Source organism: Nyctereutes procyonoides, unplaced genomic scaffold, assembly GCF_905146905.1.
Source record: "Nyctereutes procyonoides isolate TBG_1078 unplaced genomic scaffold, NYPRO_anot_genome, whole genome shotgun sequence".
NCBI lineage: Eukaryota > Metazoa > Chordata > Mammalia > Carnivora > Canidae > Nyctereutes > Nyctereutes procyonoides.
The window spans coordinates 1,102,247-1,120,922 of NW_026575113.1; the positions used below are offsets into that span (position 1 = coordinate 1,102,247).

General features: G+C 36.1%; 1 protein-coding gene across 6 annotated transcripts in view; it reads left to right on the forward strand.

The window, feature by feature from the left end:
* Positions 1-18,676, forward strand: part of TC2N (tandem C2 domains, nuclear) — a 70,599-nt gene that overhangs the window by 38,709 nt on the left and 13,214 nt on the right. For all 6 annotated transcript variants that reach the window (XM_055333692.1, XM_055333694.1, XM_055333690.1 and 3 more), the window contains exons 3-9: positions 726-959; positions 8,704-8,871; positions 10,099-10,190; positions 11,604-11,679; positions 12,188-12,288; positions 12,674-12,790; positions 15,906-16,097. In XM_055333692.1, coding sequence (XP_055189667.1) covers positions 726-959; positions 8,704-8,871; positions 10,099-10,190; positions 11,604-11,679; positions 12,188-12,288; positions 12,674-12,790; positions 15,906-16,097 — 980 coding nt within the window. The remainder of the gene's footprint in view (positions 1-725; positions 960-8,703; positions 8,872-10,098; positions 10,191-11,603; positions 11,680-12,187; positions 12,289-12,673; positions 12,791-15,905; positions 16,098-18,676) is intronic.

Sequence of the window (18,676 nt, forward strand, 5' to 3'; positions counted from 1 at the left end):
TCAATCATAGGGTCTCCTCACCTCATCAGAGTTATGACCGGAACTTTACTTTTCTCTGGCTTTTCCTTGTATTCCTCCATCTAGAGTATAGCTCCCTCGTATGTCTGAGTACGAGGGCTTCTGTTTGCATTAAAACATTCGGTAAATTCCTATGCAGCAGTATTTGTACTTTGATAATTGTACATAAAGATGAGCTCTGGGTGTCCCTTGCATCCATGTCTTAAGTCACCAGCTTAGGAATCACATAGCATTTGAGACAGGGACAGAAGAGGTCCCAGAAGCTAGCACAGGGAGACCAGCTATTATATTAGGGTAGAAAGACATTTTATCTTGTGATTGGGTGAAGGTTTTTGTAGACTTGGAGGCCTTTAGCTTCTTTTTAGAATTCTTTTATATATTTGAGACTGATGTTTACCACCAGTACTGACAACAAGAATTGATTTGTTGACAATATTTTTAAGTGACTGGCCTTTTCTTGAAAGATTTCTTGAAAGAAAGCATTGTAGAATTAATTACAGAATAAACTTGTTATTGCTGGGAGAATTAATGCAGATTCCTATCAAGTGCTTGATAGGACCTGCAGGTAGTAGTTTCTGCATCAGCAGTTTGTTCTAAAACAATTAAGTACATACCAAAGCATGCTAACTTTAGATTATTAAATATAAGTCTACATTCATATTTGTGATTTTTCTTTTCTTTTCTTTTCCTACTTCTTTTACACACAGTTTTCATGGAAAGAGACTTTAAAGCAGCAGTCTCAGCGGGTCAAGATACCACGGTCCGTGTACCTCCGTTGACTTCCATCTCCGTCAAGCCCCAGGTTGGCTGTACTGAGGATTACTTACTTTCCAAATTACCATCTGATGGCAGAGAAGTACCGTTTGTAGTACCGAGGTTTAAGCTCTCCTATGTTCAGCCCAGGGCGCAAGGAACTCCTTCACATCTGGAAGAGCTAGAAGGTAAACAGTGACACAGGATTTAAAAATCAACACACGTAGCATTTGAATGCTATTGTTTCCATGATTTTGCTCTTTTATACCTTGAAAGATACAAAAGTCTTTTATGTATGAATTTTACATTTTATGTTTTGCTCTTTCTGTAGAGGAACTTAATGTATAATATTTTTGAAAGGCCTCATTATGAAATCTGATCAGTCAACACATTTGTGTTTAGATGTGGCCTTTTTAAAAAATATTTAAAATCAGTTAACAGTGTTTTATTAGTTTCAGAGGTAGAGTTTAGTGATTCATCAGTTGTACACAACACCCAGTGCTCATCCCATTATGTGCCCTCCTTCATCCACTTACCTCCCCCATCCACCTCCCTTCCAACGACCCTCAGTGTGTTTCTTTCTTTTTTTTTAATTTTTATTTACTTATGATAGGCACACAGTGAAAGAGAGAGACAGAGACACAGGCAGAGGGAGAAGCAGGCTCCATGCACCGGAAGCCCAACGTGGGATTTGATCCCGGATCTCCAGGATCGTGCCCTGGGCCAAAGGCAGGCGCTAAACCGCTGCGCCACCCAGGGATCCCATCTTAGAGTTGAGTCTCCTGTGGTTTGTCTCCCTCTCTGATTTCATCTTATTTTTCCCTTCCTTCCCCTATGATCCTCTGTTTTGTTTCTTAAATCCTACATATGAGTGAAATATATGGTATTTGTCTTTCTCTGACTGACTTATTTCACCTAGCACAATACTCTCTAGTTTCATCAACATTGTTGCAAATGGTAAGGTTTATTTTTTTTGATGGCTGAATAATATTTCATTGCATATATAACTTCCTAGTCTAAATAGCCACTTGAGTGGGATAGATTCATTGGGTAAATTTTGGCTGATGTCATTAGAGGTCAATGGAGTAATGATGATAAGAAGAAACAGCATATAATTCTTGTATTTTAAAAACAATTTGCTTTCGTCCATTGAAACACTATTACAGGGCAGCCCCGGTGGCGCAGCAGTTTAGTGCCACCTGCAGCCTGGGGTGTGGTCCTGGAGACCTGGGATCGAGTCCCGTGTCGGGCTTCTTGCATGGGGCCTGCTTCTCCCTCTCCCTGTGTCTCTGCCTCTCTCTCTCTGAATGAATAAATAAATAAATCTTTAAAAAAAAAAAAGAAAGAAACACTGTTACAAGGTACCCCCCCCCAAAAATTTTTCTTGTGAAAAATTTCAAAGGCACAGGGAAGTTGAAATAATGTAACAGTGAAGGTTCCTCAGGAAGTTAAAAATACAGCTCCCCTATGCCTCAGCAATTGCACTATGAGGTATCTACCCTGAAGATACAAATGCAATGATATGAAGGGACCCCCGCACCCCAGTGTCATAGCAGCAATGTCCACAATAGCCAAACTGTGTGAGGAGCCACCATGTCCATCAACAGATGATGGATAGAGAAGGTGAGGTCTATATACACAGTGCTATAGTACTTCAGCCATCAGAAAGAATATTTACTATTTACATTGACATGGATGGAATTGGAGGGTACTATGCTGAGTGAAGTAAGTCGATCAATTATTACATGGTTTCCCTCATATATGGAATATAAGAAATAGTGCAGAGGATCATAGGGGAGGGGAGGGAAAGGTGAAGGGGAGTCATCAGGGAGGGAGATAAACCATGAGAGACTCTAAGTTCTAGGAAACACACTGAGGGTTGCTGGAGGGTAGGGGTGGAAGGGTGGAGTAACTGGGTGACGGGCATTAAGGAAGGCATGTGATGTGATGAGCACTGGGTGTTATACACAACTGATGAATTATTCAACACTACATCTGAAATTAATGATGTATTATATGTAGGCTAATTGAATTCAAAGTTTTAAAAAGAGGGTAAAAAGAATATGATGGTGAATATCTGTATATCCACCACAAGGAATCTATCATTAATATTTGTACTGTGCTTAATCACATATCTAGATCTCTATTCCTCTGTTATTAACCCTTTTTGAGTCAGGTGGGGGATGGGTGGAAAACACATTTCATGGTAAATTGCAGACATTAATACACTTCCTTCTAAATACTTAAGCATCTGTGTCATTTACCAGAGTTTAGTATCTGCTTATATTTTTATTCTTTTGACATAAGCCTTATATGCAACAAACTGCCTCAGTTTTAAGCTTGTATTTGTTGAGTTTGGATAAAGGCATGTACAGTGTAATCCAAACTCCTATCAAAATCTAGAATATTTTTCCAAGTATTTTTTTCTGCCCTACCCTTTCTCCCTTCTCATTCTAGGATTCCAATTAGACATATGTTGGACCATTTTATATTGTTTTACATGCCTCTCAGACTTCTTTTCTGTTGTTCAATGTTTTCTCCCTTCTCTTTTCTAAAGATTGGATATTATTGATTTTCAAGTTCACCATCTCTTCCCTCTGTCATCTCCTTGCAGCTGTTAAGCCCATCCAGTGAATTTTTATTTTAGACCTTGTATTTTTCAGTTGTTGAATTTATATTTGGTTCCTTTTTGTAGGTTCTTGTTCTTTGCTGTGATTTCATTTTCTTCTTTTCATTATTGTGAGCCTTTTTGCTTTTATATCTTTGGGCATTAGCATCTTTATCTGCTAATTCTAACATCTGAGTCACTTAGGTTTGGATTCTGTGATTTGTCTTTTTTTTTTTTTTTTTTGGAGGATAGGTCACTTTTCATGTTTCACAGTGTTGGATGTTGTGTTGTGGACACTTTAAAATCTGTTACATTGCTTTGAGAAGAGAAGGGTTTTTGTTTATTTGTTTTTCTTTTTCCTTTCTTTTATCAAAGCAATGAACTTGGTTGGGCTATGCTGTAAATTCTGTGTCCTTGGTGACAGCTCTTATCTCAGCTTGTTTTTTTTATCCTTAGTTGGATCTGTCCTGCATATGTGTGGCTCCGGGATCAGAACAGATATTTGAGCAGACTTTATTCACAGAATTTGGCGCTTGGAACTCTGGTTCTTTAGGTCAGAAGGAGTGTGGGTTTTCTATTGGCGCTTTATCTGTCCTGTGCTGCATCAACTGTGGCTTTTGTTTAGGTTAATAGTCATTAAAAACGGGTGTCCATTCCCTTTCTTCCAAGGGTCAATGCTGTCCTGGATATGTACCACTTTTTACAACTCTCTGGTACCTTCAGGGTTTTGTTCATTTTGTTTTTGGTCTACAGTGTACTTTTGTTATCTATAGGAGACTTGAGTTTAGTGGGATGATCAATTAATCTATCTTTCCTTCTTTCCTTCTCTCCCTCTCTCTTCCTTCCTCCCTTCCTTCCTTCCTTCCTTCCTTCCTTCCTTCCTTCCTTCCTTCCTTCCTTCCTTCCTTCCTTCCTTCCTCTTTCTTCAAGGAAAGAGGAACCCTGTGCTTGGCCCACCACTTTGTCTTGCATATGTCAGCAGTGTCTCTCAAAAATAGTGTTTAAAGGCTCTTGGCCACAGGATATCCCAGTCTTTCTCTTGTACTTGTGACAGCATTGGGATTAAACCACATAAACAGTTTTGTAATCTGTTTTATTCATATCACACATTGTGAACACGTTTTCATATTCATTGCTTTTTAATGGCCCCATAGTATTAAATCAATAGATGTACCATAATTTTTTAATGAATTCTGTATTCTTAAACACTGAGTATCTAATATATTATTTTCATAATCAGAAAATAAGAAATACCTGGCAATATAGGATAGGCCTTCTTTTGTCTTTTCGTTTTCATTAAATCACTAGAAAACAGATTGCTTTTTTTTTAAGATTTTATTTATTTATTCATGAGAGACATAAAGAGAGAGAGAGAGGCAGAGGGAGAAGCAGGCTTCATGTAGGGAGCCCAGTGAGGGACTTTATCCCAGGACTCCAGGATTATGCCCTGGGCCAAAGGCAAGTGCTAAACCGCCGAGCCACCCGGGGAATCCTCAACAGATTGCTTTTTGATTTGAATGATTGGCAATGAATGAGGAAATTGGTTAAATTATAGGCTCAGGGAAGATGTGGCAAAGCCATCTGATTTTGATCCTAAGGGAGAGAAAAATTACTTTATTAGACTCAAGAAAGTGTTCTGGGCATCTAATTCTAGAAGTCAGACATGTGCATGCTGTATATGTATATGCCCGTGTGTGATGGGCTGACAAGGACATTTTGAGAGGGAGATAGGGCAGGCCATTGTCAGTGATGGCTGAAATTATGTGTCAAATATCTGAAATTGTTTTGTTTTATTGCTTGCTTAGTGAGGGGTCTGATTATAACCATCACTTACTACTTTGTAAGATTCTATCATTAACATCTTTCTGTGCTTGCTTTGTCACACATCTACCTATCTATCCGTGAAGAGAATGTATTTTGAATAAACACTGAAATTTTAAGTAGAGCTTTTGAGAGATGTAAAGTAAATGTCACTTATGTTTGGTTTTATATGGCACTGTGGTTCTGTAAGTTGAGAGAACTTCCTCTTGAACTTTAATAATGGTATCACTGTATACTGTTTGAGGGGAAGGTTGGGATTCTGTAAAGGTAAAATAAGATCTGAATATTCTTCCTTAGATATAGCCTATAAATGTAGTACATCATCTTTGGTGCTACTACTCCAGACAGGGTATTGTGTCTAAACAGACCTGTGGCAGTGCTTGTGTGCTGAATGAGAGGGGTTAGTGTCCAAGGTGGACTGGTTCCTTACCAAGCTCTCTGGCCTCATAACTCCATCTTGGCACCCCTCTGCCTGTGAACTGTGCTTGGATTACACACACACAGTTATTTGACCTAGGGTGAGGATAAGATCTCCCCTCATAACCCCATATTTTCTTTATCTTTTCTGAACTCAGTGTGAAGCCACCTGTTTTATTGTTTAACTTAATTCAGAAAGTATTGGTTTTACTGTGAGTTCTATTTTAAATAGGACAAAAAAGAAGAAAAAGATGGTAATCATTTAAACACTTAAAAACTTTATAGCATGTCTCTATATTTTTTCCAATGTGATTCTTAACTTTGAAAGGAATTTGATAAATGGTTTTACCTGTTTCAAATTGCAAAATACACACATATAGAAAAAGGAGATAAACAACTATGTATCTCTGTGATTTATTACAAAGCAAGACACATGTATGGTCACTACTCAAGTAAACAAATACCACCAGCAATGTGTAAAAGCCTTCATCTTCCCTCGTTTCCGTCATCAGTCCAGAGTAATCAGCATCCCAACTGTGATGATTATTGCTTTCTTGCTACTCTTACTTTCTACCAGCTAAGCACATATCCCTAAATGTTGTGGTTTGTTTTTTTTCTGTTTTCTGACCTTTATGTAAATGAAATGACATATTCAGCATAGTCTTTTTGTTTATGGGTGCTTTCTTTCTTTCTTTCTTTCTTTCTAGCTTTTTGAAAGTCTTTTTTTAGAAATAATAAATTTATTTTTTATTGGTGTTCAATTTGTCAACATACAGAACAACACCCAGTGCTCATCCCGTCAAGTGTCCCCCTCAGTGCCCACCACCCAGTCACCCCCACCGCCCACCCTCCTCCCCTTCCACCACCCCTAGTTCATTTCCCAGAGTTAGGAGTCTTCATGTTCTGTCTCCCTTTCTGATATTTCCTACCCATTTCTTCTCCCTTCCCCTCTATTCCCTTTCACTATTATTTATATTCCCCAAATGAATGAGACCATAAAATGTTTGTCCTTCTCTGATTGACTTATTTCACTCAGCATAATACCCTCCAGTTCCATCCACGTTGAAGCAAATGGTGGGTATTTGTCATTTCTAATGGCTGAGGAATATTCCATTGTATACACAAACCACATCTTCTTTATCCATTCATCTTTCGATGGACACCGAGGCTCCTTCCACAGTATGGGTTCTTTCATTCAACATAATTGTTCTGAGATTCATTCACATTGTCAGTAGCTTCCATTAGTTTTAACATCTGTACAGAAAATATATTTATTTTTATTTATTCTAAGTGGCATGGTATGCAGTCATGTTTCTGTATAGCACACATTTATTTTTATTAGTACGTATAGATTACAGTTTATTTCACTAGTGATAGATGTTGAGAGTTTTTCCATTTTTGGCCATGATGGATAAGGATACTTACAAACATTCTTTTTTAAAATTTTAATTACCCAACATATACTGCATCATTAGTTTCAGATATACAGTTCAGTGATTCATCAGCTGCATGTAACACCCAGTGCTCATCACATCCCGAGTTCCTTCATGCCCATCCCCCAGTTGCCGCATCCCCCAACCCCTTCCCCTCCAGCGATCCTCAGGCTTATGAACACTCTCATACACGTCCCTAGGTGCACACGTGCAGACAGTTCAGTTGTGTATGTGTCCCAGAACGGCATTGCCATGTCACAGGGTATATATATCTCAGCCTTCCTAGAATTTGCCAAGTTTCTTTTCATGGTGATTGCCTCAGTTTATATTCCCACCAGCAGGGTTTGGTAGATCACATTGTGCTACTCTCTTGCCAACACTTGCTTTTGTAAGGCTTTTTTATTTTAACCATCCTGCTCAGTCGGTAGTGGATTCTTCTGGGAATTTTAATTTGCATTTGCCTCCTAACTCATGAAAATTGAGCACCTGCTCATGTTTTTTGGCTATTTGGGTAGCCTCTTTTCTGAAGTGCCTGCTTGAGTCTTACAGCCAATTTATATTTGGACTTGTCTGTCTTTTTCTTATTGATTTGTGAAAATTCCTTGTATATTCTGGGGTATGAGCCCTTTGTTGGTTCTATTTGTTGCACATGTCTTCTCCCACTCCGTGCATTACCTTTTCACTTTCTTCAATAGAAAATGGAAAATTTCAATTTTAAAGTAGTTCAGTATATTAACAAAATTTTGTGATAAATGCTGTGTTCCATTTAGGAAGTTCTTTCCTGCTTTAAGGCTGTGAAAACTTTCTTATAAATTTCCTTAAACATACAAGTTTTATTGGTTTGCTTTAACATTAATTTAGACCCACAATCCACTTGAAATTAATATTTTGTGATTTTTTTTAGTTGGGGTGAAGGTATATATATATATATATATATATATATATATACCAATATCCAGTTGTCTTAGCACACTTTAATGAAAAGATTTTCCAGTGCCACAATGGTTGTAAATCCAATGTCCACAAAATAATGAGTGTCTCTCTCTGTTCTGCTCAATCTTATTTTATTGTGCCAATCTTCCATTATTAATACGTAGGAGCATAGATCTTTCCATATTTTTTCCTTTTTGAAGATTTTTTCAGTTGTCCTAGATCCTTTGTGTTTCCATAAAAATATTCTCTAATCACCTTTTTGTTGGTTTCTAGCTTTATTGCACTGTGGTTAGAAAACCTTAGTCTGTGATTTCAGTCCTTTGGAATTATTGAGAACTGCTCTGTGTATATCTTAGCTTCTGGTCAATTTTTATAAATGTTCTGTGTATTTGTGAAAAATGATCTTTTACTTAAAAGATGTTCTTTGTGTAAGTAGAATAATAAAAGAAAACTCAGATCACAAAATACAGAATTGTTAATGGGGCAAAGAAAAATGCCAAAAATTTACCAGACTGTCTTGAGAGCAGGGTTCACAGCTGACCCCTGGCAGAGTGCTGTGTGCAGAGCTCAATAAACGTACTTTTTTTTTAAATACTCCAAACACATGTGATTTAGTATTACTTGAGACAAAATTTTTTCCCTTCACCTTGGATGCAACAGCTGTTAGCAAATAACTCTAAGAAGAAGGTCTTATATAACTTTAGAAACACTTACTTTCAGCATCTGCCAGAGCATCTTTTGGAGATCGAAAGGTAGAGCTTTCTAGTTCATCCCAGCATGGAGCCAGCTACGATATATACAACCCATACTATCGATATCAGCACATTTCACCTGATTTGAGCCGACGCCTTCCCCCTCGTTCAGAAGCAGTGAGACTATATGGATCAGGTATGAAAAATATTTTGTATATTTTCCTCTTTAACAAATGTAGAAATCAAATTAAAACCCTGGAAGAGATGATTCTTATCAAAAAAAAAAAAAAAAGAGAAAAGCAGGCTTCAGAAGTGATGGGATAAATGTTATAACTTCTCTCTGGTACTCTACCTAACGTAAAAATTGAATGAATTATATGGTTGGGAGTTCCAAATTCCATTTTATTTGTCCTTTTTTTAAAGTTTCATTTTTTTAGTATCATGTATCCATTTAGAAATTCTGCAACAGATATTTATTAGCTTTTTTCTTCCCTGCTCTATTCAGTGAAAATTGTAAACATACAACCTCATGATGAAATTATAAGTGTAAACAAAGAAAACAGAAAATGCCTACATGATCATAGAACTTTCTTAGTTTAATATTTGAGGACTGTATCAATTTTAGACTGTAATGTACACATCTGATTGTCAAAATTCTGTTTTTCAAGTTTAATGTATACAGCTATCAACATCTGAATTCAAGGTGAGGTGCTGAAAACAAAGCAGAAGTATTTATTTAAGTATTTATTTCAGTGCTGTATTAGGATGCACAGTATTCTGCGTTCCATTCTTTAAAAAGTATTCTAGTTTGGGGGAAAACTAGAAGTACAGACTAGAAATATAGCAGCACTGGAATTCAATATTATTTTTTTAATGTGGTAAGTGCTCATTACATAGTTGAATTGCATTTAGCACAGAGGACCTACATTCTCTTAGATTATTCCTATGGGATGAAGAATTGCAATGTAAACAAAAAGAGTTCAGTTTTTCCTGCTTGATATTTGATATGGTTTTGAAATGTGTTGTTTGATTTATGTTGGTTTCTGTTTGGAACAAAAGTAAAATAATTGAAAAACATTAAACTTTAGTAGAAGACTTTCTTCCTTTTTTTTTTTTTAAAGATTTTATTTATTTATTCATGATAGACATAGAAAGAGAGAGAGAGGCAGAGACAGAGGCAGAGGGAGAAGCAGGCCGGGAGCCCGACGTGGGACTCGATCCCAGGACTTGATCCTGGGACTCCAGGATCGTGCCCTGGGCCAAAGGCAGGCGCTAAACCGCTGAGCCACCCAGGGATCACCAGAAGACTTTATTTCTTAAATAGGTTGCATTTATATGCACTCCTATAGAGATTTAGTTTATGGTGATTAAGTAAAATTCCAATGTTTCTTCTTTAAAGAAAATTTTCCATGTCTCTTTGTAGATTGTGATTTAAGGACCAGCAAACTTCCCAGTTCTTCTGGGCTAAGCAAGTCCATGTTTGATCTTACAAGTTCATCTCAACGGTTCATGCAGGTGAATTATTGATATAAATTTAATTGTATACGATTATTTTTAAGGTAAAAATTGAGAAATGTATGAGTTATGTTAGAAACAACATATGTGGATCTTTTGTAGATAAATCTGTAGTAATATCTGAAGAATTAACACTTTGCATTTCCCACGTCCATTTTTACAGGAAGGTCTCAGCTGAATGCTAAAAGGCAGTCTTTTTTTTTTTTTCTTTAAATGAATCTTAACATCTCTCTATTGGTATGTACTCAGGCAATCTTGAAGGCAGTTGGAATTTAAAATGGTATGGTTATTGATGTGCTTATTGATCTAACTCTCCTTATTGAACATAGCTACCTACTTAGTAAAAATTAGTATTTCTACTGAGATACAGGACTTTTGTTATATATTAATATTAACACAGCATTCTCCTATTTTTGAAATAGAATTTTTGTTGTTTAAAAAAGTTTCTTTTAAAAATATAAGTAAATTGTAATTATTATTAAAAATTAGAAAATAGTTAAACAGAGTAAAAAGACAAATCACCTATATTCCTGTAACTAAGAGTAAAAACACCATGAAAATATTATTATATATACTTGTGGGCTTTTTTCCATGTGAATGTATTTACATATATTTTATTAAAAAGGAAATGTATTACAAAGAATGCTTCATAATCCTCAGTCAAGTTAATTTTTTTTCAGAATTAATTCTTTATAGCAGCAGCTCTTTAATGTGTATCAGAATAGGTGGGGGAGCTTGTTGAAACACAGGTTGCCAGGTCTCACCCCCAGAGTTTTTTTTTTTTTTTTAAGATTTTATTTATTGATTCATGAGAGACCCAGAAAGAGAGGCAGAGACACAGGCAGAAGGAGAAGCAGGTTCCGCATGGAGGGCCTGATATGGGACTCAATCCCAGGACCCTGGGATCACACCCTGAGCCCAAGGCAGACGCTCAACCACTGGGCCACCCAGGCATCCCACTCCAAGAGCTTTTGATTCAGTAGCTCTGCACTGGGACCTCAGTTTGTATTTCCAACAAGTTCCCAGGCAATGTTGATACTGCTGGTTCAGAGGGAACTCTGCTTTGATGACTGCTACTTAATAGGTTTTTAGGTAATAGGGCTCTTTCAAATATATTCTTATTTTTACTAGTACTTTCAAGTAGGAAATGTGGTAACCTCATTATAAAGCCAAACCCCAAATAACAAAGGCTTTCCCCATATGTAATCCAGTAAGTTATTTAAGATTTTCCTGATAACACACACAGAAAGCTTTTTTTTCTCTTTACTGCCTAAAAGAGGGAAATTCTGACCAGTAACACTTGTCAACATGGTTAGCATGTGGTTTGATACTAAGGTGGGTGTTGGGGCATAAGTGTCAGAATCTTAAAATTTGATGTGTGATATTGGACTTAAGGGCAATTTTTATCTCTAGAGACATGATTCATGGTCCAGTGTGCCAAGCACTTCTTCTTCAAGGAAGAATTCCCAGGGCAGTAACAGAAGCCTGGGTAAGGAATAAAGTTCCACCTTTTTATATTCTTAAGGGAATTATTTCTACCAAAAAAAGAAAACCTCTAGATGGTTACATCTGTTATCTGCGTATAAATACCCAGGTTGGATGGCCCATTATTCAGTGCTCAGGCATGAATGCATCTTAAAAAAAATGCGAAGCTGTTAAATGCCTTTTGTTTGTTTTGAAGTATTCTAGTGAAGGAATTTCCAGAAGCATGATTAAAGCCATATCTGTGTTACTTGGGGGAAGTTTATCTTAGTTTTAACTTAAGTCTCTCAGTCTATATTTGAGTTAAATTTTTAAGCCATGTACTTTTTACAGTAGGCCTCCCCCAGCACTCTAATAATAACATTGAAGTGTGACTTCTTTTTTTATTAAAGTGGCAACTTAAAAAAAGTTATGGCATTTTTCAGTTGTGCTCCTAAAATTGGATTGTATCAAAGCGTAATTGGATTAGAAGGATTGCATAGCATGTCAAATGTTCTTGTCTTTTTACAATTCAGATACAATTACTTTGTCAGGAGATGAAAGAGATTTTGGGAGATTGCATGTGAAAGTGTTTTATAATTCTTCAGTAGAACAGATCTGGATCACAGTTTTACAAGTAAGTTAATTTAATTAATACCAACTTTTCTTACAAGATTGAATGTTTTTGTTACAAACTTACGGTGCTCTCTCTAGGGAACTGGACAATACTTTATTTGGAATTTAGGATTCTGTAGTATTTTGCAGAAAACAGTATTTTAAAAAGACTAAAGAAAATAAATCTGTAGGTATGATGGAATTGTGGTTTTTAACCTTAAGAAGAAAATTGATATGATATCTAGAACATTAAATGTCAAATTATTTTAAGGTAGAAGAAATGAGATCTCAGTAGACTAAAGTTTACTTTTATAAGTTTGTATTTAAGTCATTAGCTCAAAAACATCAAATATTTGTATTGCCAGGGTCCTTTTTAAAATTCAAACTGTATTTTTAATTTTTTTTAGTGCAGAGATTTAAGTTGGCCTTCTAGTTTTGGAGACACTCCTACTATTTCTATAAAAGGAATACTTACATTGCCCAAACCAGTGCATTTCAAATCTTCAGCCAAGGAAGGCTCTAATGTAAGTGGCTGTGATTGAATTTCATTTTAGGTTTATTTTGTATTAGTCACGTTAAGCCATGTGAAGACTTGGAATAACAAAGTGTTTTATTTTGGGGAAATAGCAAAGTACATATTCCTTACTTTTTAAAGACAATTTTGAGTCTCAAAAATACTTGATATTACATTGTCTAATGTTAAGATGCATTTAAAAAGAAAATCATAATCACTAAAGTATATACAAGATAAACAATTCTAAGAAGACCATCTACTTTTCTCGTATGAAAGGAAAATGAAGGTCTATTTTCATCTTCTTTCTCCTACCCCACTTTGGCTTTGAGAAATAATTGCATGATTATAATAAATTTCTTTTAAATATTTCCAGTTATTATAATTGGAAGACTAATGATCCTGATTTTGGTTTTATAGGTTTTAGATTTCACGTTAGTTTATTTTTTTATTTTTTTAAAGATTTTATTTATTTATTCATGAGAAGAGAGAGAGAGAAAGAGACAGAGACAGGCAGAGGGAGAAGCAGGCTCCATGCAGGGATCCCGACACGGGACTCGATCCCGGGTCTCCAGGATCACGCCCTGGGCTGAAGGCAGGCGCTAAACCACTGAGCCACCCAGGGATCCCAGATTTCACATCAGTTTAAATATATCTTCATTTTTTTCTTCTTATCTGTCTTCTCATTACTGCTTTTCCATCCAATGAAATGTATTTTCTATAAGAATGTATGATTTAAAAATAAAGTAATTCAAATGGCTAATAACCATGAAAAAGTTTACTCTAGTAATTATGGAAATACATATTTAAATTACACATTGTTCTTTCTTTTCTATCCTTCTTTGCTTATGAAAATTAGAAAAAAATTTATAAGTACTCTAGAGCATAGAACTTTATGGAAGTTATTTTGACAAAACACATCAAAGCTTTGAAATATTTATATGCTTTAATATGCCTTTACATGATGATTCGACTTGGAATGTGTTCCATGGAAATAATTTAAATATATAAAGTATTCTTGGCAGTTTTATTCAAGGGGAATAATTGGAAAACTATCTAAATGTCTTATATAGGGGAATGGTTAAGAAAATTCATGCTACATATATACCATGTGCGTTTGTTTCTTTGGGTAATAAAGTACCACAAATTGAGTGGCGTAGAACAACAGAATTTTCTCTCTCACAGTTTTAGAGAAAGTCTGAAATCAAGGTGTCAGCTTGTTGGTTCCTTCCTTCAGCAGTGAGGGAGAATCTGTTCCATGCCACTCTCCCAGCTTCGGTGATGGTCAGCAATCTTTGACATTCCTTGACTTCATTCTATGCTTCCATCTTCATGTGGCATTTTCCATCTGTCGCTGTGTCTTCACTCCACTATGGCCTCACCTTAACTTCACTAGTTACCTCTTCAAGGACCATATTTCTAAATAAGGTACATTCTGAATTACTGAGGGTCAGGGCTTCAGCATATCCTTTTTGAGGACAAATTTAAACCATAACACCATGTGATAGAATACTAGGCAGCTATAAAAAATAATGTTTAGGAAGAGTTTTTTAGGACATGGAAAAATATTCTTAATAAGTGAAAAGGCACTAATCAAAATTGATGTACATGTCTTAGTATCTCACTGTGAAAATATGCATTAGAGAAAGTCAAGATGGAAATAAATCTTAAATATGGTTATAGTGCTGATATTGAAGATGGATCCTTCCTGAATTAAACAGTTTCACTTTTTTATTTTCAAATAAAACTAAGCTTAGGAAAAATTGCTCTCCTATTAATTCTTGCATGGAATCTTACTTTTAAAATTTATTATTATTTGTCAACTTGTTTACCCCTTTACCCCTATTGTAGCAAAGTGTGGGACAGACCAGCACACTTGCATTATGTGTAAGCTCACTGCATTTCAGTTTTAACATTACATATTTTATGAATACTCTATTGGTGGTGTGATCCTGTGCCTTGAGACTCAGAGAAAAAGATAGCTCCAGTGGTTGGGAGGCTCTCAGAAACACAATTTTGACTATACAGATGTAAACAATTACAATAAAAGTGAAAATGTTGGGATCCCTGGGTGGCGCAGCGGTTTGGCGCCTGCCTTTGGCCCAGGGCGCTATCCTGGAGACCCGGGATCGAATCCCACGTCGGGCTCCCGGTGTATGGAGCCTGCTTCTCCCTCTGCCCGTGTCTCTGCCTCTCTCTCTCACTGTGTGCCTATCATAAATAAATAAAACAAAAAAAAATAAAAAAAAATTTTTAAAAAAGTGAAAATGTTGGCACAGCATCTAAAATATGGATGTTAGTTGCCCAGATATTGTGTTTTTTCAAAAGGCAAAAAAAAAAAAAAAAAAAAAAAAAAGAATGCAGTAGAAGGGAAGAAGGAAGTAGATAGCAAAAATCAATCTTGTGTTAAGAAGATGTTAGTTCTTGGTAAGACAGGGCTTTTAAAATATTAGGAGTTATGGAAAGAACGTTTGAATCTTCTGAGCACGGAAAACACTGACTTGCTGCCTAGGGTGGATATATGGGAGAAGGTAGCACTTTTCAAGGAGATTGATTTTCAGGTTGCAAAGAATGGAGCAAATGTCACAGGAGGAGAAATCAGAGCCCAAAGTAGGTGGGAAGAATATTAGACAAAGAATAGAAATAATTCAAGTCTTTTAATATGAACAGTTAGATTTGGGGTACTTGCTGAAAGAGCACACCTGAGATTCTTGAACCACTTATTAACTGTTGAAAAATTGTGGAGAAAAGCAGGAAAGATACCCCAGAACCAAAGATGGAAAACAACCCAGTTTTCGAAAAGAAAAGCTATCTTCTGCTAAATGTGGAATTAATATTGACCTGAATTCCTTAGTAATTAAAAGGGTGATTTGATTTGTGACAGTAAGAAAGGCAGTATCCAGGATAAATTCTGGAAAAACAACTCATGGTCATTGTCATTTTGACTTACATTGAAAAATATTTTTTGTTGCAAAAAAAATCAGATCCTTCCTAGATGATAAAATGTTACTTTCTCTTCTTTTGTACTGGCATATCATCTTTTCTTTCCCCATTCCTTTTACTTATTATATTGTTTTCTTATTATTATTTCTTATTATTTCTTATTTTCTTGTGGGTTTTTTTTTTAGGCTATTGAATTTATGGAAACTTTTGTATTTGCCATTAAACTCCAAAGTCTACAAACTGTAAGGCTCGTATTTAAGATTCAAACCCAGACTCCCAGGAAGAAAACCATTGGAGAATGCTCACTGTCACTCAGAACTCTCAGCACACAGGAAATGGATTACTCTTTGGATATAATACCACCTTCAAAAATTTCTGTAAGTGATAATAGTATGTAATGTTAAAACTGTTTTATACTTTTAGAATTATTTTGTGGATGAGTTTTTGTTGGGACATTCTAGAATATATTAGAGGGTTGGGAAGGCTTTCAAGAAGTAATAATACTGTCATTCTTAATACTTTTTAAGTAAATGATAAAAGGTTAACAGAGACCCTTTGCTTTCTCTGTTGAAAAATACCCTTAGGGTTACCTTCTCCTGTACATTTTTTATAAATGTTTCATACTTCAGGGAAAATAATCCTGAAGTGACTAATTGATAATTTAGTTATAGCAAGAAAGAATCATAAATTCCAAACTCTGAGATTGCCTTAAAATAGACTAGGAAGGTGGTTTAATCATGAGTAAGCTAAATGTCCATAAATTGGGTAAAATGGAGGTTTTTATAGCTGGATTTGTTTGTTTTTTTTAAATAACTTGATTATTTGTACTGTGTATTGATTTTTGAGACCTGATTTTAATTCTTTCAACTAGCCAGCTGAACACTGTTTTTAGATTGTTTAGAAACCCCTGATAATTTAATTATACAGTTTCTGTGTCAGGATAGCAGTTACAGAAATCAGTCATAAGCTTCTGTAAGGCCAAATCTATATGTGATTTTAAGTTTATGTGAGATTTATATTTTACCTACCTTAAAAAATATTTAATGTGATTTAAAGTGGTTCTTAACCCTGGCTACGCATTAGGATCACCTGGGGAGCTTTACAAATATGCCCACACCTAAACCAACTAAATCAGAATTTTCTGGGGGTGAGGGGAGATGGGAGGGAGCCAGAAGCTGCTGTTTTTTTCAGAAGCTTCCCAGGTGATTTTACTGCGCAGCCTGGCTTGAGAACCACTGAATTAGAGGGGTATTAAATTAGGGATTAAAAAATGAAAATGGATTTCTATGATTGATCAAAAAGTGAAAATTTCAGGTAGTTATTTCTTGTATGTTATTTCCTGTCTTCATCTCCTATGTGTTCTCTGTACAACATTCATTATAAGTTAGAGTTCAGTTGCTTGTTTTAAATAAAACTAGGCTCAGACTTCCATTTTATTGTGCTCTTCATAAGGGCCTGTTATACTCTTGACATTGAATATTGGTACCCAGGTAGGTATGAAAGAATAAATGAGTGAAAGCATGCTCTATTAGATTATTTTTATATTCTGTTTAAATATAGCAAATTTGCCTCATAACTGGGACAGGTTGGTCACTTGCATCTTTGAAACTAGCTTGGTAGATGGTAATCTGCAGCCGTGTTTTACAGAAGGCACAAATATACTATTCCAGTGGGTAATTCATATAATAAAGCTTTAAAGACCAGTAGAGTGGATCAGAAGATAACTCAGCAAAGGTGTTTTCTGGGGAAAATTGAGATGCTATCATTTTTATCTGCTTTGGAGAATCTGAAAGGATGGTTTTGGCTAAGTTTCTACCAAATTATTTCCTGTATTAGAGGTCTTACAAATGTTTGTGTATCTGTTGTGTGCTGGGTGCTAGGGATACAGAAAGGCTGATGGCTTGAGGGAGCTCGCGAGGACCCTGGACCAGTGAACTTGTGTTATCGGTGAATGTTTTATACTATTGGCTAATGCAATAATAGTATGCTTTGTTTCCTGTGTAAAATTGATATTCGGATTGTGAAAGTGACAGAGCCAGATTTCCACACCCATCCTCCATACTGACAGCTATGTCACCGTAAACAGCAGAACTTTCATATAGAGCTAATGTTTTCCTTACTACAGAGTTGTTGACCTCGACAAATAGCAATGGAAGTATTTGTTTGAGAACCCAAATTTCTGTGTCAAATAATGTGGAAGAGGTTTGTGTGAAGAAATAGCTGACATTTATAGACACTTAACCAAACAACTGATGTGGTGTTAGGTGATTTTTTAATTTTTTAATTTTTATTTTATCTAAATTCAATTAATTAACACCTAATGTATTACTGGTTTCAGAGATAGAGGTTGTGATCTCATGACATCACGTGCCCTCCTTCATGCCTGTCACTCAGTTACCCCATCCCTCCGCCCCCACTCTCCTCCAGCAGCTCTCAGTTGTTTCCTAGAGTTATGGGAGCTCTTATGGTTTGTCTCCCTCTCTGATTCCGTCTTGTTTTATTTCTTCCTCTCTTCCCTTATGATCCTCTGTTTTGTTTCTTAAATTCCATGAGTGAAACCGTATGATAATCGTCTTTCTCTGACTTATTTTGCTTAGCATAATACCTGCTAACTCCATCCATGTCTTTACAACTGGCAAGATTTCATTCTGTCTGATGGCTGAGTAACATTCCATTGTATATATATAGACCACATCTTCACATCTTTATCCATTCACCGGTCAGTGGACATCTGGACTCTCTCCATATGCTGTTAGGTGATTGAATGCTCACACCAAACTTATGAGCTTTCTGCTCTTGTTATCCCTACCATAGCGACCAATATGTTGAAGCGCTTGCCTGGTTTTCTCTAGCCAGCAGTTGGTGGGCTAGGATTTGGGCAGAAGCTTTGATCCCAGGGCCAGCTCTCTTAGCTCTACCATGTATCGCTCCCGCCAAGGAGACATCACCAGACAGA